Raw genomic sequence first — 22500 nt, forward strand, 5'->3', positions numbered from 1 at the left:
TAAAAGCCAGCATCTGTGATGGTATGGGGGTGCATTAGTGCCCAAGGCATGGGTAACTTACACATCTGTGAAGGCACCATTAATGCTGAAAGGTACATACAGGTTTTGGAGCAACATATGTTGCCATCCATGTAACGTCATCATGGACGCCCCTGCTTATTTCAGCAGGGTTTTGTATATGGACTGTAAGAAGGAAAATTTAAGTCGTTCTGGAACAGTCACTTTTTTTATACCTAAAAACCAGCAACAGTTTAAGAACAACATTTCCCAACCGGCTTTTTGAAGGAATTTAGGGATTTCCCTATCTATGATCCGGAATATCATCAAAAGTTTCAAAGAATCTGGAGAAATCACTGCTCTTACGCGCCAGGCCCGAAAACCAACATCGAATGCCCGTAATCTTCGATCCCTCAGGTGTTACTGCATCAAAAACCGACATCCGTGTGTAAAGGATATCACCACAAGGGTTCAGGAACATTTGAGAAAACCACTGTCAGTAACTACAGTTGGTTGCTACATTTGTAAGTGTAAGCTAAAACTGTAGTATCTAAAGCCATTTATCAACAACACCCAGAAACGCCTCCGGCTTGTGGGCCTCCCGAGCTCATCTAAGATGCAGAAGGGGGAAAATGTTACGTGGTCTGACGAGTCCACATTTCAAATTGTTTTTGGAAACTGTGGACGCCGTGTCTTCCGGACCTAAGAGGAAAAGAACCATCCGGATTGTTATAGGCGCGAAGTCTAAAAGCCAGCATCTGTGATGGTATGAGGGTGTGTTATTTCCCAAGGCATGGGTAACTTACACATCTGTGAAGGCACCATTAATGCTGAAAGGTACATACAGCTTTTTGGTGCAACATATGTTGCCATCCATGTAACGTCATCATGGACGCCCCTGCTTATTTCAGCAGGGTTTTGTATATGGACTGTAAGAAGGAAAATTTAAGTTGTTCTGGAACAGTCACTTTTTTTATACCTAAAAACCAGCAACAGTTTAAGAACAACTTTTTTCAACCGGCTATTTGAAAGAATTTAGGGATTTCCCCATCTAGGATCCGGAATATCATCAAAAGTTAAAGAGAATCTGGAGAAATCACTGCTCTTACGCGCCAGGCCCGAAAACCAACATCGAATGCCCGTAATCTTTGATCCCTCAGGCGGTACTGCATCAAAAACCGACATCCGTGTGTAAAGGATATCACCACAAGGGTTCAGGAACATTTGAGAAAACCACTGTCAGTAACTACAGTTGCTCGCTACATTTGTAAGTGTAAGCTAAAACTGTAGTATCCAAAGCCATTTATCAACAACACCCAGAAACGCCGCCGGCTTGTGGGCCTCCCGAGCTCATCTAAGATGCAAAAGGGGGAAAATGTTACGTGGTCTGACAAGTCCACATTTCAAATTGTTTTTGGAAACTGTGGACGCGTGTCTTCCGGACCAAAGAGGAAAAGAACCATCCGGATTGTTCTAGGCGCAAAGTGTAAAAGCCAGCATCTGTGATGGTATGGGGGTACATAAGTGCCCCAGGCATGGGTAACTTACACATCTGTGAAGGCACCATTTATGCTGAAAGGTACATACAGCTTTTGGAGCAACATATGTTGCCATCCATGTAACGTCATCATGGACGCCCCTGCTTATTTCAGCAGGGTTTTGTATATGAACTGTAAGAAGCAAAATTTTAGTTGTTCTGGAACAGTCACTTTTTTTATACCTAAAAACCAGCAACAGTTTAAGAACCACACTTCTCAACCGGCTATTTGAAGGAATTTAGGGATTTCCCTATCTATGATCCGGAATATCATCAAAAGTTAAAGAGAATCTGGAGAAATCACTGCTCTTACGCGCCAGGCCCGAAAACCACATTGAATGCCCGTAATCTTCGATCCCTCAGGCGGTACTGCATCAAAAACCGACATCCGTGTGTAAAGGATATCACCACAAGGGCTCAGGAACACTTAAGAAAACCACTGTCAGTAACTACAGTTGGTCGCTACATTTGTAAATGTAAGCTAAAACTCTAATAATCCAAAGCCATTTATCAACAACACCCAGAAACGCCGCCGGCTTGCTGGGCCTCCAGAGCTTATTTAAGATGCAATACGGGAAAATGTTCCGTGGTCTGACGAGTCCACATTTCAAATAGTTTTTTGAAACTGTGGACACCGTGTCCTCCGGACCAAAGAGGAAAAGAACCATCCGGATTGTTCTAGGCGCAAAGTGTAAAAGCCAGCATCTGTGATGGTATGAGGGTGTGTTATTGCCCAAGGCATGGGTAACTTACACATCTGTGAAGGCACCATTAATGCTGAAAGGTACATACAGCTTTTGGAACAACATATGCTGCCATCTAAGCGCCGTCTTTTTCATGGACGCCCCTGCTTATTTCAGCAGGGTTTTGTATATGGACAGTAAGAAGTAAAATTTTAGTTTTTCTGGAACAGTCACTTATTTTATACGTAAAAACCAGTAACCGTCCCATGCTTACTTTGGCGGAGAAAGCATGGGAACTGTGTCTTGCCTGTGGCTGCACGAGCACCGCAGACGCTGGGGAGCTGCGGTTCATCGAGGATTCACACACATCACCAGGTGTGCTGTGACACAAGCGGGAACTGTTTTCTAACGGCGATCAGGAGCCGACGCGCACCTCGAAGGGAAGCAAAGAGTCCGTACCATCCCCCAGCTCCAGCAGTCGTGTCGTCACGGCGGAGGGGAAGAGGATTGCAGCAAAAAACACGTGCAGCTCGGCTCAATCCCACGCTCAGGAGGATTAAAGAAGTGCTGCTTAACAATGGCGCTCACACTCAATATTCACACCATTTTGGATATACAGCATAGCCTGTCTGAATGCTTTATTTCATTTTCATTAGTGTTTCAGTAGTCGACATTTTGTTCATTATTTCTACTCTGTTTTGACATTGATAAGATAAACAACAAGATGTTTATTTCATGCTATGAATCACTAATAGCTATTCAGATAAAAGAAGTTATCTTAAAATAGAATAAACATTCTTTGTACTCTTTATGATGTTTGCATTCGGAGCCGTTAGAAGTGGCGAGGGAGTCGAAGAGACAGAAATTGGGTATAAAATCCAAGGCAAAATCCACTAAAGCGAAAACAAAAATGAAAATGCAAAGCTGCTCAGGAAATTTGTCAGAGCCATCAAAGCAAAAAATGCCAAAGAAATGTGTGAATAATGTCAATAAGTAGAGGAATTACTGTAGCTGTGAAGTGAACACTAGTAAGGTTGCAAATACTGTATAGAGTAGGCTAACCCGTGTGGTTCCTGTGGATGTGAACACAAGTTGTAACTACTGTAGTGATTGAATAACATAGTGACTGAAACAGACAAAGTATTGTGTTAATATTGTCAATAAGTACATTAACCATCTGCGGCTGTGAATTGAACACTAGTAAGGTTGTAAATACTGTATAGAGTAGGCTAACCCATGTGGTTCCTGTGGATGTGAACACAAGTTGTAATTACTGTAGTGACTAAATAACATAGTGACTGAAACAGACAAAGTAATGTGTAAATAATGTCAATAAGTAGATAAAACATCTGTGGCTGTGAAGTGAACACTAGTAAGGTTGTAAATACTGTATAGAGTAGGCTAACCCATGTGGTTCCTGTGGATGTGAACACAAGTTGTAACTACCGCAGTGACTAAATAACAGTGACTGAAACAAAGTCATGTGTAAATAATGTCAATAAGTAGAGGAACCATCTGTGGCTGTGAAGTGAACATTATTAAGGTTGTAAATACTGTATAGAGTAGGCTAACCCATGTGGTTCCTGTGGATGTGAACACAAGTTGTAATTACTGTAGTGACTAAATAACAGTGACTGAAACAAAGTAATGTGTAAATAATGTCAATAAGTAGATGAAGCATCTGTGGCTGTGATGTGAACACTGGTAAGGTTGCAAATACTGTATAGAGTAGGCTAACCCATGTGGTTCCTGTGGATGTGAACACAAGTTGTAACTACTGTATTGACTAAATAACATAGTGACCGAAAAAGACAAAGTAATGTGTAAATAATGTCAATAAGTAGATGAACCATCTGTGACTGTGAAGTGAACACTAGTAAGGTTTTAAATACTGTATAGAGTAGGATAACCCAGTGATTCTCAAATGGGGGTACGCGTACCCCTGGGGGTACTTGAAGGTATGCCTAAGGTTATGTGAGATTTTTTTTAAATATTCTAAGAATAACAAACAATGTGCGTGTGAATGTCGTCTGTCTATCTGTGTTGGCCCTGCGATGAGGTGGCGACTTGTCCAGGGTGTACCCCGCCTTCCGCCCGATTGTAGCTGAGATAGGCGCCAGCGCCCCCCGCGACCCCAAAAGGGAATAAGCGGTAGAAAATGGATGGATGGATAACAAACATTCAAAAATCCTTTATAAATATATTTATTGAATAATACTTCAACAAAATATGAATGTAAGTTCATAAACTGTGAAAAGAAATGCACCAATACAATATTCAGTGTTGACAGCTAGATTTTTGGTGGACTTGTTTCATAAATAATTGTTTTTCGGTACTTTTCTAAATAAAGCGGACCGCAAAAAATGTCATTATTGGCTTTATTTTAGCCAAAAAAAAATCTTACGGTACATTAAAAATGTGTTTTTTATGGGCCGGTACGACTCGGTTCCTAGTTCGATCCTCGCTTCCGCCTTCCTAGTCACTCATGTTGTGTTCTTGGGCAAGACACTCCACCCACCTGCTCCCAGTGTCACCCACACTGGTTTAAATGCAACTTAGATATTGGGTTTCACCATGTAAAAGCGCTTTGAGTCACTACAGAAAAGTGCTATATAAACATGATTCACTCGCTGTTGTCCCGTTACCAAAAGTATTTTGGTACTTTTCTAAATGAAGGGAACCAGAAAAAATGTCATTATTGGCTTTATTATAGCAAAAAAAAAAATCTTACAGTACGTCAAACGTGTGTTTTTAGCTCGCTCGGTTCCAGGTTCGATCCCCGCTTCCGTCATCCTAGTCACTGCCGTTGTGTCCTTGGGCAAGACACTCCACCCACCTGCTCCCAGTGCCACCCACACTGGTTTAAAATGCAATTTAGATCTTAGGTTTCACTATGTAAAAGCGCTTTGGGTCACTAGAGAAAAGCGCTATATAAACATGATTCACTCACTGTTGTCCCGTTACCAAAAGTATTTTGGTACTTTTCTAAATGAAGGGAACCAGAAAAAATTTCATTATTGGATTTATTTTAGCAAAAAAAAATCTTACAGTACGTTAAACATGTGTTTTTAGCTCGCTCGGTTCCAGGTTCGATCCCCGCTTCAGTCATCCTAGTCACTGCCGTTGTGTCCTTGGGCAAGACACTCCACCCACCTGCTCACAGTGCCACCCACACTGGTTTAAAATGCAACTTAGATCTTAGGTTTCACTATGTAAAAGCGCTTTGGGTCACTAGAGAAAAGTGCTATATAAACATGATTCACTCAATGCATGGCCGAATAGCTGCGTTAGCATCGCCGGTAAAATGTGCGGACCAAACGATCAGGACTTTCGCATCTTGTGACACTGGAGCAACTTAAATCCGTCGATTGGTAAGTGTTTGTTTCGCATTAAATGTGGGTGGAAGGAAACGTAATATAGTTGCAAATGCATCTGCAGGTTATCCATACATCTCTGTGCCATGTCTGCTTTAGCACCGCCGGTAAATAACATGTTAGCATCGATTAGCGCAGCATGTTAGCATTGTTTAGCTGGCAGTCAACATCAACAAAACTCACCTTTGTGATTTCTGTGACTTTATCATTGCAAATGCATCTGCAGGTTATCCATACATCTCTGTGCCATATCTGCTTTAGCACCGCCGGTAAATAGCATGTTAGCGTCGATTAGCGTAGCATGTTAGCATCGATTAGCTGGCAGTCATGCCGTGACCAAATATGTCTGATTAGCACATAAGTCAACATCAACAAAACTCACCTTTGTGATTTCGTTGACTTAATCGTTGCAAATGCATCTGCAGGTTATCCATACATCTCTGTGCCATGTCTGTCATCGCCGGTAAAATGTGGAGCCACTTTGGTACATTCAATTGGGGTCTGGCGGCAGACACTTTGGCATCTTCGGGCCAGCGGTGCAACTTGAATCCCTCCCTGTTAGTGTTGTTACACCCTCCGACAACACACCGACGAGGCATGATGTCTCCAAGGTTCCAAAAAATAGTCGAAAACACGGAAAATAACAGAGCTGAGACCCGGTGTTTGTAATGTGAAAATGAAAATGGCGGGTGTGTTACCTCGGTGACGTCACATTCTGATGTCATCGCTAAAAGAGCGATAAACTGAAAGGCGTTTAATTTGCCAAAATTCACCCATTTAGAGTTCGGAAATCGGTTAAAAAAAATACATGGTCTTTTTTCTGCAACATCAAGGTATATATTGACGCTTACATAGGTTTGGTGATAATGTTCCCCTTTAATTTGTCCGTGTGGAAACTCATTCGGTACACTTACGCACCGAACCGAAACTGTTCATTACAAACAGAGGTGGGTAGAGTAGCCAGAAATTGTACTCAAGTAAGAGTACAGTTACTTTAGAGATTTACGTATTACTCAAGTAAAAGTAAGGAGTAGTCACCAAAATATTTACTTGAGTAAAAGTAAAAAGTATGTTGTGAAAAAACTACTCAAGTACTGAGTAACTGATGAGTAACCTGATTACGGCAACAAATGCACAAAAACATAAAAATAGCAATGAGCAAATTCAGAGCCAGGAATTTCTCTTAAGCAACTAAAACAATAATATATATTAAATAATAGTACATTAAAATAAAATAAAAAAATGGCACATTGAGCCACAATAACTTAACAGCACCATAGCCTCAGTAGGCATTGATTGATTTGATTGATTGATTGAAACTTGTATTAGTAGATTGCACAGTACAGTACATATTCCTTACAAATGACCACTAAATGGTAACACCCCAATAAGTTTTTCAACGTTTATCAATTACTTAGTAAATGACCAAGTCGAGGTGAGCTACCTCATATATATTTATATATATATATACACACACATATCATATATATATATATGTATATATACATACATACATTTATATGTACAGTATATAATGTATATTTATTTATTTTGCCGTTTTTGTTGACATTTTAAAGGTGTTTTAATGAATATACATACATTTTTAACACATAGATTCCTATCTTTCCTGAAGACAAGAATATAAATTGGTGTATTACCTGATTCTGATGACTTGCATTGATTGGAATCAGACAGTATTGATGATAACGTCCACGTTTTCAAATGGAAGGAAAAAAGTGAAGACAGGAACTGTGCGATCAGTCTTTAGGCTTTTGACGGGAAGTACGGTTGAAATAAAAAGTGTCTTTTTTCCTTTGCACTTTTGATTGATTGATTGAAAGTTCTATTATTAGATTACACAGTACAGTACATATTCCGTACAATTGACCACTAAATGGTAACACCCCAATAAGTTTTTCAACTTGTTTAAGTCGGGTCATGTGACCGCCTGGCTCTGTTTGATTGGTCCAACGTCACCAGTGACTGCATGTGATTGGTTGAAACGCAGGCATGCGTGGATCCTACTTTGAATCTCTGTCATAAACCAAAACAAACATTAATAGATCGATAAAAAAAAGTAGCGAGTAGCGAGCTGAATGTAGATAAATGGAACGGACTAAAAGTAGCGTTTCTTCTCTATAAATATACTCGAGTAAAAGTAAAAGTATGTTGCATAAAAACTACTCTTAGAAGTACGATTTATCCCAAAAGTTACTCAAGTAAATGTAACGGACTAAATGTAGCGCGTTACTACCCACCTCTGATTACAAATACACGTAGCGTTACACCCCTAATTGGCAAGTACACTGATGAGAAGTCTACTTCACTGCTCCGCTTCTTGTTCCCGCACAGGCCAACCTTTGCTTCGTGGACATCGACAACCGCTGCGTGGACGCCCCCGAGGGTCTCCCCGGCTTTCCGGACCAGACCGAGCTCGTGAAAGACCTGAGCGAGATCCTGCGGCGTTTCGGGCTCCAAAAAGCCTCCAGCGCCTCTCCTCCTCTGAGCAGCCTGGAGGACCTGATGGAGGACCGGCGCAACGGCAACCTGGCGGGCGACGAGCTGGAGGTCCTGGAGAGGCTGCAAGCTCTGGCGTGGCGGTGCGGCGCGGACAAGACGGCGGGCGGCGGCAAGACGCTGGGGCGCGTGTGGGAGGAGGAGGAGGAAACCCTGAGCACGGCAAAGATGAACATTCAGCTGAGGGAGGTGCTGGCCGGGCGCTTCGCCGCCATCTTCGGTCGCTACGAGGAGTTTGTCATCCACGGAGCGTTTGATCTGGATTCCTGGCTGAGCAACCGGGAGGGAACGTTCAGCTTCGACAAGGTACGTGGAATGATTTTAGTCTTGAGGGAAACCGCGTCTTTTATTCTTTTATTGTCAGAGAATGTTGTTCCTCTTCCTGTTCCAAGTGAAAGGTAGAGTCCAGGACCTGCCAGGAGGTGATCACAGAGCTTTGGATTACTGTCAAACATAAACCTTTACGAGATTTGGCACTAAGGCGCAGCTCCTCCTTTTGTGCACCTCATTTGATTAAGTAGAAGTGTGACATTGGGGCGGCATAGCTCGGTTGGTAGAGTGGCCGTGCCAGCAACTTGAGGGTTGCAGGTTCGATTCCCGCTTGTGCCATTCTAGTTACTGCCGTTGTGTCCTTGGGCAAGACACTTTACCCACCTGCTCCCAGTGCCACCCACACTGGTTTAAATGTAAAAATTAGATATTGGGTTTCACTATGTAAAGCGCTTTGAGTCACTAGAGAAAAGCGCTATATAAATATAATTCACTTCACTTCACTTGTTATTAAGGGCTATATCAGTGTTTTTCAACCACTAGGCTGGATGCATGGACAGTGGTAAAAAACTACGGTTTTCCATTAAAAATGATTAACTTAAAAACCAAATCTACGTAGTGAGTCTGGGGTCTGAGCCGAGGATGTCGTTGCGGCTTGTGCAGCCCTTTGAGACAGACACTTGCGGCATAGCTCGGTTGGTAGAGTGGCCGTGCCAGCAACTTGAGGGTTGCAGGTTCGATTCCCGCTTCCGCCATCCTAGTCACTACCGTTGTGTCCTTGGGCAAGGCACTTTACCCACCTGCTCCCAGTGCCACCCACACTGGTTTAAAATGTGACTTAGATATTGGGTTTCACTATGTAAAGCGCTTTGAGTCACTAGAGAAAAGCGCTATATAAATATAATTCACTTCACTTCACATGACGGCGCAATAACGCTTGTTTTTTTTATTAGTACAGTAAGGGAACAACGTTTTTTTTTTTTTTTACAATGAAAGATACAAAACTTTAAACTTTGAGTAGGTAATTCTCCAATAAATGACATTTACAAGTTAGTTTAAATTCTTCAACATATATGAAATAATATATCATCAGGCATGTGATTTTTCTGTCTATTGTTGGAAATCCGTATTTTTTTAATCAACAAACCCCGTTTCCATATGAGTTGGGAAATTGTGTTAGATGTAAATATAAACGGAATACAATGATTCGTAAATCTTTTTCAACCCATATTCAGTTGGATATGCTAAAAGACAAGATATTTGATGTTCAAACTCATAAACTTTATTTTTTTTTGCAAATAATAAATAACTTAGAATTTCATGGCTGCAACACGTGCCAAAGTAGTTGGGAAAGGGCATGTTCACCACTGTGTTACATCACCTTTTCTTTCAACCACACTCAATAAACGTTTGGGAACTGAGGAAACTAGTTTTTGAAGCTTTGAAAGTGGAATTCTTTCCCAATCTTGTTTTATAAATAAATGATAAATGGGTTGTACTTGTATAGCGCTTTTCTAGCTTCTGAGTAGCCTGTTCAGTGCTAGACTGCTTCATCCCAAGTGCAGGACTAATAGACTCTAAAAACTCAACAGTGCAATACGTTTTCATAACATGGTCACTACTGCCTACTTTGTCTTGTTATATTCCTATTTTACTGTTATATTTTTATTCCCATTGTTGCTTTTTAGTTTTTATTCTTATTGTAATATTTCTCTATTTTTGTTTCCATTTAAACCCCCATTATTTACTTTTTACTTTTATTTAAATTGATCTCAACTCTGTAGACTGCTGCTGGAATTTTAATTTTCCTGAAGGAACTCTCTTGAAGGAATCAATAAAGTACTATCTATCTATCTATCTATCTATCTATTTATCTATCCATCTATCTATCTATCTATCTATCTATCTATCTATCTATCTATCTATCTATCTATCTATCTATCTATCCATCTATCTATCTATTCAAGGTTTTCAAAGCGCTTTGACACTACTTCAGGGGTGTCAAACTCAAATACAGAGTGGGCCAAAATTCTAAAACTGAACAAAGCCGCGGGCCAAAGTTCAATCAATCAATCAATCAATCAATGTTTATTTATATAGCCCCAAATCACAAATGTCTCAAAGGACTGCACAAATCATTACGACTACAACATCCTCGGAAGAACCCACAAAAGGGCAAGGAAAACTCACACCCAGTGGGCAGGGAGAATTCACATCCAGTGGGACGCCAGTGACAATGCTGACTATGAGAAACCTTGGAGAGGACCTCAGATGTGGGCAACCCCCCCCCCCCTAGGGGACCGAAAGCAATGGATGTCGAGCGGGTCTAACATGATACTGTGAAAGTTCAATCCATAGTGGCTCCAACACAGCCGCGAGAGTTCAGTTCAAGCGGATCCAAGACAGCAGCGAGAGTCCCGTTCACAGGAAACCATCTCAAGCGGATCAGCAGCGTAGAGATGTCCCCAACCGATACAGGCGAGCGGTCCATCCTGGGTCCCGACGAGCGGTCCATCCTGGGTCTCGACTCTGGACAGCCAGTACTTGTTGAACAACTTTACCTTTTAATAGGGACCCAAACAAGTTTTGCATTGAATGTTGAACAAGCAAGGCTTACATAACTTTATAGTGACATGCAAAATCAAGTTTTGTTGGTAGCGGGGGTGTATATTGTAGCGTCGTCATTGAAGAGTTAGTGCTGCAAAGGGTTCTGGGTATTAGTTCTGTTGTGTTATGGTGCGTATGTTCTCCCGAAATGTGTTTGTCATTCTTGTTTTGTGTGGGTTTCACAGTGTGGTGTAACAGTGTTAAAGTGGGCGGCATGGCGTAGTGGGTAGAGCGGCCGTGCCAGAAACCTGAGGGTCGCAGGTTCGCTTCCCACCTATGGACATCAAAGTCGCTGCCGTTGTGTCCTTGGGCAGGACACTTCACCCTTTGCCCCCGGTGCCGCTCACACCGGTGAATGAATGATGAATGAATGATTGGTGGTGGTCGGAGGGGCCGTAGGCGCGAACTGGCAGCCACGCTTCCGTCAGTCTACCCCAGGGCAGCTGTGGCTACAGATGTAGCTTACCACCACCAGGTGTGAATGAATGATGGGTTCCCACTTCTCTGTGAGCGCTTTGAGTATCTAACAATAGAAAAGCGCGATATAAATCTAATCCATTATTATTATTATTATTACTATCCATCCATCCATCTTCTTCCGCTTATCCGAGGTCGGGTCGCGGGTGCAACAACCTAAGCAGGGAAACCCAGACTTCCCTTTCCCCAGCCACTTCGTCTAGCTCTTCCCGGGGGATCCCGAGGCGTTCCCAGGCCAGCCGGGAGACATAGTCTTCCCAACGTGTCCTGGGTCTTCCCCGTGGCCTCCTACCGGTTGGACGTGCCCTAAACACCTCCCTAGGGAGGCGTTTGGGTGGCATCCTGACCAGATGCCCGAACCACCTCATCTGGCTCCTCTCGATGTGAAGGAGCAGCGGCTTTACTTTGAGTTCCTCCCGGATGGCAGAGCTTCTCACCCTATCTCTAAGGGAGAGCCCCGCCACCCGGCGGAGGAAACTCATTTCGGCCGCTTGTACCCGTGATCTTATCCTTTCGGTCATGACCCAAAGCTCATGACCATAGGTGAGGATGGGAACGTAGATCGACCGGTAAATTGAGAGCTTTGCCTTCCGGCTAAGCTCCTTCTTCACCACAACGGATCGGTACAACGTCCGCATTGCTGAAGACGCCGCACCGATCCGCCTGTCGATCTCACGATCCACTCGTGAACAAGACTCCTAGGTACTTGAACTCCTCCACTTGGGGCAGGGTCTCCTCCCCAACCCGGAGATGGCATTCCACCCTTTTCCGGGCGAGAACCACGGACTCGGACTTGGAGGTGCTGATTCTCATTCCGGTCGCTTCACACTCGGCTGCGAACCGATCGAGTGAGAGCTGAAGATCCCGGCCAGATGAAGCCATCAGGACCACATCATCTGCAAAAAGCAGAGACCCAATCCTGCGGTCACCAAACCGGAACCCCTCAACGCCTTGACTGCGCCTAGAAATTCTGTCCATAAAAGTTATGAACAGAATCGGTGACAAAGGACAGCCTTGGCGGAGTCCAACTCTCACTGGAAATGTGTTCGACTTACTGCCGGCAATGCGGACCAAGCTCTGACTCTGATCATACAGGGAGCGGACCGCCACAATAAGACAGTCCAGTACCCCATACTCTCTGAGCTATTATTATTATTATTATTATTATTATTATTATAATTAGTTGTTTATACGGCCACCCTCAGTGTGACCTGTATGGCTGTTGACCAAGTATGGCTTGCATTCACTGTGTATGTAGAAGCTGCATATATTACGTGACTGGGTCGGCAAAAGCTGTTTGTATGGAGGAAAAGCGGACGTGACGACAGGTTGTAGAGGATGCTAAAAGCAGTACCTTTAAGGCACGCCCCCAATATTCTTGTCTGGGTGGAAATTTGGGAGAATGGTTGCCCCGGGAGATTTTCAGGGGGGGGGGGGCACTGAAATTCGGGATTCTCCTGGAAAAATCGGGAGGTTTGGCAAGTATGAGAATTAGCGTCGAACGCGGTGATACAGCGGCACTGCCACTGTATAATACTCTAATGTTAATTTATTACTGCCTCTAGGGCCAAAGTTTGACACCCATGCACTACTTCAACATTTACCCATTCACACACTGATAGAGGGAGCTGCCATGCAAGGTTCTAACCAGCATCCATCAGGAGCAAGTGTGAAATGTCTTGCTCAGGACACAAAGGACGTGACGAGGTTGGTACTAGGCGGGGATTGAACCAGGGACCCTCGGATTGCACACGGCCACTCTGCCACTGCGCCACGCCGTCCGTTTGTGTAGAACTTCAGTCGTTCAACAGTCGTATTTGACGCTTCATATTGCGCCACACATTTTCGATGGGAGACATCCTTTCTTGGGGCGGCATAGCTCGGTTGGTGGAGTGGCCGTGCCAGCAACTTGAGGGTTGCAGGTTCGATTCCCGCTTGTGCCATCCTAGTTACTGCCGTTGTGTCCCTGGGCAAGACGCTTTACCCACCTGCTCCCAGTGCCACCCACACTGGTTTAAAATGTAACTTAGATATTGGGTTTCACTATGTAAAGCGCTTTGAGTCACTTGAGAAAAGCGCTATATAAATATAATTCACTTCACAAAGACTGAAAATTTTTTGGGAAGCTGTTTTTATACCCAATCATGGCACCCACCTGTTCCCAATCAGCCTGCACACCTGTGGGATGAAACTAACAAGAAACCATGGGGACAGACTAAACAGGAACTAAACAGTCAAATGACAGAGAGTGATACAACAATGGAGCAGTAAACAAAATGTAGAGATCCGAAAAGCGGATCGCAACAATAAGTTAGTTGTTGTTTACTATGATGAGTCGCCATTGGTTAATATCAGGGCAAACAATTAGGGACAGGCCAATCAGAGGCAAGATAGGGCGGGTCATGGAACCACAGATAGACAGCATCTAATCCAGCTATTTCTTCTATAGGGTTCCTTCCTCTCAGCTCAGCCCACCGCCCACTTGCGCTTCCTGTCCCGCTTCCTGGAGACGTCCATGTTTTCGTCCTTTGTGGACAGCAAGGTGATGTCTCGCTGGGCCGACCGGGATCCGCTGCAGCAGCTCTTTGACAGCCGCCTGGAGACGGGGCGGCTGTGCGACGCGGACCACCAGGCGGACGGCGGCAACACCCGCTGCAGTGCCGGCCCCACCCTCTTTGAGTCAGGTATAACAATTTTCATCCATCCATCCATTTTCTACCGCTTATTCCCTTTTGGGGTCGCGGGGGGCGCTGGCGCCTATCTCAGCTACAATCGGGCGGAAGGCGGGGTACACCCTGGACAAGTCGCCACCTCATCGCAGGGCCAACACAGATAGACAGACAACATTCACACACTAGGGCCAATTTAGTGTTGCCAATCAACCTATCCCCAGGTGCATGTCTTTGGAAGTGGGAAGAAGCCGGAGTACCCGGAGGGAACCCACGCATTCACGGGGAGAACATGCAAACTCCACACAGAAAGATCCCGAGCCTGGATTTGAACCCAGGACTGCGGGACCTTCGTATTGTGAGGCAGACGCACTAACCCCTCTGCCAATTTTCAATGTACCGTATTTTTCGGATTGTAGGTCGCAGTTTTTTTCATCATAGTTTGGCCGGGGGTGCCACATATACTCCGGAGCGACTTATATGTGAAATTATTAACACATTACCGTAAAATATTAAAGGGGAACATTATCACCAGACCTATGCAAGCATCAATATATACCTTGATGTTGCAGAAAAAAGACCATATATTTTTTTTAACCGATTTCCGAACTCTAAATGGGTGAATTTTGGGGAATTAAACGCCTTTCTGTTTATTGCTCTGGAGGCGATGACGTCAGAACGTGACGTCACCGAGGTAACACACCCGCCATTTTCATTTTCTACACATTACAAACACCGGGTCTCAGCTCTGTTATTTTCCGATTTTTCGACTATTTTTTGGAACCTTGGAGACATCATGCCTCGTCGGTGTGTTGTCGGAGGGTGTAACAACACTAACAGGGAGGGATTCAAGTTGCACCACTGGCCCGAAGATGCGAAAGTGTCTGCCGCCAGACCCCCATTGAATGTGCGGGAGTGTCTCCACATTTTATCGGTGATGACAGACATGGCACAGAGATGTATGGATAACCTGCAGATGCATTAGCAAAGATAAAGTCAACAAATCACAAAGGTGAGTTTTGTTGATGTTGACTTAAGTGCTAATCAAACATATTTGGTCGCGGCGTGACTGCCAGCTAATCGATGCTAACATGCTATTTACCGGCGATGCTAAAGCAGACATGGCACAGAGATGTATGGATAACCTGCAGATGCATTTGCAACGATAAAGTTAACAAAATCACAAAGGTGAGTTTTGTTGATGTTGACTGCCAGCTAATCGATGCCAACATGCTACGATAATCGATGCTAACATGCTATTTACCGGCGGTGCTAAAGCAGACATGGCACAGAGATGTATGGATAACCTGCAGATGCATTTGCAACTATATTACGTTTCCTTCCACCCACATTTAATGCGAAAAAAACACTTACCGATCGACGGATTTAAGTTGCTTCATTATCAGAAAATGCAAAAGTCCTGATCGTTTGGTCCGCACATTTTACCGGCGATGCTAACGCAGCTATTCGGCCATGCTATGGCTATGAATAGCGTCAATAGCTATTCGCTCAATAGCTTCAGTTTCTTCTTCAATACTTTCATACTCCAACCATCTGTTTCAATACATGCGTAATCTGTTGAATCGCTTAAACCGCTGAAATCCGAGTTTGAATCCGAGCTAATGTCGCTATATCTTGCTGTGGTATTCGCCGTTGTTTGTTTATATTGGCAGCACTGTATGACGTCACAAGGAAATGGATAGTGGGTTCGAAGATAGCGAAAATAAGGCACTTTAAAGCTCTATTTAGGGATATTCCGGGACCGGTAAAATTTTGAAAAAAACTTCAAAAAATACAACAAGCCACTGGGAACTGATTTGTATTGTTTTTAACCCTTTTGAAATTGTGATAATGTTCCCCTTTAATAAATAAATCTATATGTATAAAAAAATGGGTATTTCTGTCTGTCATTCCGTCGTACATTTTTTTTCCTTTTACGGAAGGTTTTTTTGTAGGGAATAAAAGATGAAAAAAACACTTAATTGAACAGTTTAAAAGAGGAGAAAACAGGAAAATTAAATTTTGAAATATAGTTTATCTTCAATTTCGACTCTTTAAAATTCAAAATACAACCGAAAAAAAAGAAGAGAAAAGCTAGGTAATTTGAATCTTTTTGAAAAAAATTAAAAAAAGAATTTATGGAACATCATTAGTAATTTTTCCTGATTAAGATTAATTTTAGAATTTTGATGACATGTTTTAAATAGGTTAAAATCCAATCTGCACTTTGTTAGAATATATAACAAATTGGACCAAGCTATATTTCTAACAAAGACAAATTATTTCTTCTAGATTTTCCAGAACAAATTTTTTTAAATACATTTTAAAGACTTTGAAATAAGATTTGAGTTTGATTCTACAGATTTTCTATATTTGCCAGAATAATTTTTGGGGATTTTAATCATAATAAGTTTGAATAAATATTTCACAAATATTTTTCGTCAAAAAAACAAAAGATAAAATGAAGAATTAAATTAAAATGTATTTATTATTCTTTACAATAACAAAATTAATTTATTTGAACATTGATTTAAATTGTCAGGAAAGAAGAGCAATGAATTTAAAAGGTAAATGTGTTTAAAAATCCTAAAATCATTTTTAAGTTTGTATTTTTTCTCTAAAATTATCTTTCTGAAAGCTATAAGAAGCAAAGTAAAAAAATAAATGAATTTATTTAAATAAGTGAAGACCAAGTCTTTAAAATATTTTTGGGGATTTTCAAATTATATTTGATTTTTGTCTCTATTAGAATTAAAAATGTCCAGCAAAGCGAGACCAGCTTGCTAGTAAATAAATACAATTTAAAAAATAGAGGCAGCTTACTGGTAAGTGCTGCTATTTGAGCTATTTTTTAGAACAGGCCAGCGGGCGACTCATCTGGTCCTTAGGGAAACCGCGTTGGTGACCCCTGATATAGCAGTTAGCATTCCATGACCCACAATGCACTTCTGCCATGACCCTCTTACTGGTTGACGTGTGTGTGACGATTGCTGACATTTTCTTCGTCTCTTCCGCGAATGAGATAAATAATATTATTTGATATTTTACGGTAATGTGTTAATTTCACACATAAGTCGCACCCCCGGCCAAACTATGAAAAAAACTGCGACTTATAGTCCGAAAAATACGGTAATGATATGATTTGAAAGGCATTAGTGTTTTTATGATTACAGTACTTTAGTTTTGGCCCGGTGGAGTGGTTTTTGCATCATTCCTATTATAAAAAAAAATGTCAATAGAAACAAAGAGCAGACAGACTTTGTTTGAACTTGTCTGGGCACTGAGCTGAAAAACGGGGGATCCGTCACCATCTGTTTAGGTTCATGGGAGGGATTGTCTAATACAACATCAAACTGAATGAAAAAAACAACTTTCTCTTTTATGGAAATAGAGGTCAATTATCTTAAAAGGCAGTTTGAAAAGAGGAGGGTGGGGGTGGGGCAGCGATATTAAGGGAATTAATAGATGCTAAAGAATGTGGGGGGGGTGAGCAGGGTCTTTCTTTTTCTCACTGGAGGGGGAGGGAGTCTTGCAGGTCCTGTGTCATGTAGAATCTTTTGCCTCAGCTCCGTTTCAGCGGGTACAAGAACTGAAACACAGTCAATCAATCAATCAATCAATGATTATTTATATAGCCCTAAATCACTAGTGTCTCAAAGGGCTGCAAAAACCACAACAACATCCTCGGTAGAGCCCACATAAGGGCCAGGAAAACTCACACCCAGTGGGACGTCGGTGACAATGATGACTATGAGAAACCTTGGAGAGGACCGTGACAATGATGACTATGAGAAACCTTGGAGAGGACCGTGACAATGATGACTATGAGAAACCTTGGAGAGGACCGTGACAATGATGACTATGAGAAACCTTGGAGAGGACCGTGACAATGATGACTATGAGAAACCTTGGAGAGGACCGCATATGTCCCCCCCCGTATTGACATAAAGAGGACAAAGAAAATATATTTTGAGCTTACTCTAGACCAGGGGTCGGCAACCCCCAAAAAAAGTTGAAAGTGCCATATTGGACCAAAAACTAAACACTCCGGAGCCACAAAAAAATGAAAAGTGAAAAGTTTCTCAGTGTGAACATTAGGGGTGTAACGGTACACAGAAATTTCGGTTCGGTACGTACCTCGGTTTAGAGGTCACGGTTCGGTTCATTTTCGGTACAGTAAGAAAAGAACAAAATATAAATTTTTGGGTTATTTATTTACCAAATTTGTGAACAATGGCATAACATACACATACACACAGGGTCCATTGCCAGGGTTTATGTGGTCAACATATAAATAAATAAAATGATAAATGGGTTGTACTTGTATAGCGCTTTTCTACCTTCAAGGTACTCAAAGCGTTTTGACACTACGTCCACATTTACCCATTCACACACACATTCACACACTTATGGAGGGAGCTGCCATGCAAGGCGCTAACCAGCACCCATCAGGAGCAAGGGTGAAGTGTCTTGCTCAGGACACAACGGACGTGACGAGATTGGTACTAGGTGGGGATTGAACCAGGGACCCTCGGGTTGCGCATGGCCACTCTACCACTGCCCCACGACGTCCCTACATATATATATATATATATATATATATATATAGATATATATATATATATATATATATATATATATATATATATATATATATATATATATATATATAGATATATATATATATATATATATATATATATATATAGATATATATATATATATATATATATAAACTAAATAAGATAAGGCTCAGAACGGTTTCTTAACAAAACCTTTCTACATATAAAGTGCTTTTTTTGATTGATTGACTGATACTTTTATTAGTAGATTGCACATTACAGTACATATTCTGTACAATTGACCACTAAATGGTAACACCCCAATAAGTTTTTCAACTTGTTAAAGTCGGGGTCCACGTTCATCAACATTAAACGGCCTCAAGTTGTTACTTCTACATATAAAAAGTGCAAGATTAAACAGTTTCAAGTCAACTCAGCCTCAGATTGACTCCCCAATTATTATTATTATTGTAATACTGCCAACATTTTTTATTTTCTTAAAGGGGAACATTATCAGCAGACCTATGTAAGCGTCAATATATACCTTGATGGTGCAGGAAAAAGACCGTATATTTTTTTTAACCGATATCCGAACTCTAAATGGGTGAATTTGGGCGAATTAAACGCCTTTCTGTTTATTGCTCTGGAGGCGATGACGTCAGAATGTGACGTCACCGAGGTAACACAGCCGCCATTTTCATTTTCAGCACATTACAAACACCGGGTCTCAGCTCTGTTGTTTTCCGTTTTTTTGACTATTTTTTGGAACCTTGGAGACATCATGCCTCGTCGGTGTGTTGTCGGAGGGTGTAACAACACTAACAGGGAGGGATTCAAGTTGCACCACCGGCCCGAAGATGCCAAAGTGTCTGCCGCCAGACCCCCATTGAATGTACCAGAGTGTCTTCACATTTGACCGGCGATGCTAAGGCAGACATGGCACAGAGATGTATGGATAACCTGCAGATGCATTTGCAACGATAGTCAACGAAATCACAAAGGTGAGTTTTGTTGATGCTGACTGCCAGCTAATCGATGCTAACATGCTACGCTAATCGATGCTAACATGCTATTTACCGGCGGTGCTAAAGCAGACATGGCACAGAGATGTATGGATAACCTGTAGATGCATTTGCAACTATATTACGTTTCCTTCCACCCACATTTAATGGGAAACAAACACTTACCAATCGACGGATTTAAGTTGCTCCAGGGTCAAAAGATGCGAAAGTCCTGATCGTTTGGTCCGCACATTTTACCGGCGATGCTAACGCAGCTATTCGGCCATGCTATGGCTATGAATAGCGTCAATAGCTTCAGTTTCTTCTTCAATACTTTCATACTCCAACCATCCGTTTCAATACATGCGTAATCTGTTGAATCCCTTAAGTCACTGAAATCCGAGTTGGAATCCGAGCTAATGTCGCTATATCTTGCTGTGGTATTCCCATTGTTTGTTTACATTGGCAGCACTGTATGACGCCACAGGGAAATGGATAGTGGTTTCGAAGATAGCAAAAATAAGGCACTTTAAAGCTTTATTTAGGGATATTCCGAGACCGGTAAAATTTTGAAAAAAACTTCAAAAAATACAACAAGCCACTGGGAACTGATTTTTATTGTTTTTAACCCTTTTGAAATTGTGATAATGTTCCCCTTTAAAAAAATGTGACTAGTCGAGTAAAATTATGACTCTTTTCATAAAATTTCCAAAATTTCAAGCTTTTCTTTTAAAATTGTGACCGTTATCGAGTAAAATTCCAACTTTTATCATACCATTGCACAAATGTTCCGTTTTTTTCTTGTAAAATGTCGACTTGCGTTGAGTAAAATGACGGCTTTTATTATTATAATGCTGCCAAAATTTTAAGTTTTTCATGTGAAATTCCAACTCATTTTTCAGAACAAGCTTTTTTATATTTGCATAGCATGTATATATCATTAATGTTGTAAATACACATCTTTATATATCTAGAAAGGGTGGTCCTAAAGAGGGAGGCATTTTTCTTAGGTCTCCAGAAGTTATGAAATACATAAATGTGTGTGTGTTTGTGTGTGTGTGCGTGTGTGTGTGTGTGTGTGTGTGTGTGTGTGTGTGTGTGTGTGTGTGTGTGTGTGTGTGTGTGTGTGTTCATTCTGGCAATGCTTACTTAATGGGGACATCGTCCTGTTTACACAGTCACCTTTTAGGGGCATTCTGACAGTATGGGGACAAAAAAAACTGGTTTCCTCAAAGGAAACCTTTTTAAATGATAGTCAGATCCATTCTGAAGATGTCTAAGTAAGTGATTTTTAAGCTTTGCCCCATAAAACATGTTTACTGCTTAGTTTGAGTGTGCAAAATGATTTAAATTTGGTCCCCATGAACCACATTAACTCTTTTTTTCCCCAGGGTCCCCAGTAAGAATGATCAGCACATTGCTTCATCAATCCAGAGATTTAAAGGCATACTGAAATGAGATTTTCAAATTTAAACGGGGATAGCAGGTCCATTCTACGTGTCATACTTGATCATTTCGAGATATTGCCATATTTTTGCTGAAAGGATTTAGTAGAGAACATCCACGATAAAGTTCGCAACTTTTGGTCGCTAATAAAAAAGCCTTGCTTGTACCGGATGTCGCAGACGATGACGTCACCCAAGTGAGGGCTCCTCACATCCTCACATTGTTTGAAATTAGGAGCCTCCAACAAAAAGAGCTATTCGGACCGAGAAAACGACAATTTCCCAATTAATTGTAGCGAGGATGAAAGATTCGTGGCTGAGGATATTGATAGCGAAGGACTAGAAAAATAAATAAAGGCGATTGCATTGTGAGCGATTCAGATGTTTTTAGACACATTTACTAAGATAATTCTGGAAGATCCCTTATCTGCTTATTGTTCTAAAAGTGTTTTAGTGAGATTTTAAAGATTGTAAAGACATACCTCGAGGTCGGATGGCTGCGGTGAACAGATAGATAGTACTTTATTTATTCCGTCAGGAGAGTTCCTTCAGGAAAATTACAATTTTCAGCACAATCCCATTCAAGATCAGACAAAGATTACAGGGAGACAGAACAGGATCGCTGACGGGTCTGCCGGCTTCCAGCGGCCCTTACAAAAAAAAGATGACATACAGGTAAACAAGTGGGGGGGAGAGGAGAGAAAAAAAATAGAAGATTAAAATAAAATAAAAAATAAAAATCGCGGTGTCTCAGAGAGAAGCCGAGGAGCCAAGCTCACAGCTGCCTTTTTTGACATGACCGCTGCTGCAGGACGACGAATAATCCATTGATGTCTCCGGTAAGATATATATATATCACAATATCCCCATCCAAAAACATGTTCGCCTGACCGCTCCGCTTCACAACAAACAAAGAAACACCGGCTGTGTCTCGGCTGCTAAAGACAGCTGCAATCCACCGCTTTCCTCCAACAGCTTTGTTCTTTATAGTCTCCATTATTAAATGAACAAATTGCAAAAGATTCAGCAACACAGATGTCCAAAATACTGTGTAATTACGCCATGAACAGAGACGACTTTTAGCCGTGTTTGGTGCAGCGCTAATATTTCCTTACAGTCCGCGTCGTTTTCAACAAGAAACTCGCGGGAAATTTAAAATTGCAATTTAGTAAACTAAAAAGGCCGTATTGGCATGTGTTGCAATGTTAATATTTCATCATTGATATATAAACTATCAGACTGCGTGGTCGGTAGTAGTGGGTTTCTGTAGGCCTTTAAAGATGTGTATTAGCTAACTGGGCATTGGCCATTAAACCAATTTTTTTATGCCTCTACAACCTGTAGAAAGGGTGGTCCCCACA

At 41.8% G+C, this 22500-nt stretch overlaps 1 protein-coding gene across 1 annotated transcript in view; it reads left to right on the forward strand.

The window, feature by feature from the left end:
• The window catches only part of LOC133549090 (DENN domain-containing protein 5B-like), a 102859-nt gene that overhangs the window by 38812 nt on the left and 41547 nt on the right, over positions 1–22500 (forward strand). Inside the window, 2 exon segments of the mRNA XM_061894210.1 lie at positions 7944–8414; positions 13912–14146. Of these exon segments, the coding sequence (XP_061750194.1) occupies positions 7944–8414; positions 13912–14146 (706 nt within the window).

The sequence above is a fragment of the Nerophis ophidion genome, linkage group LG03 (genome assembly GCF_033978795.1).
Source record: "Nerophis ophidion isolate RoL-2023_Sa linkage group LG03, RoL_Noph_v1.0, whole genome shotgun sequence".
NCBI classification, from domain to species: Eukaryota; Metazoa; Chordata; class Actinopteri; order Syngnathiformes; family Syngnathidae; genus Nerophis; species Nerophis ophidion.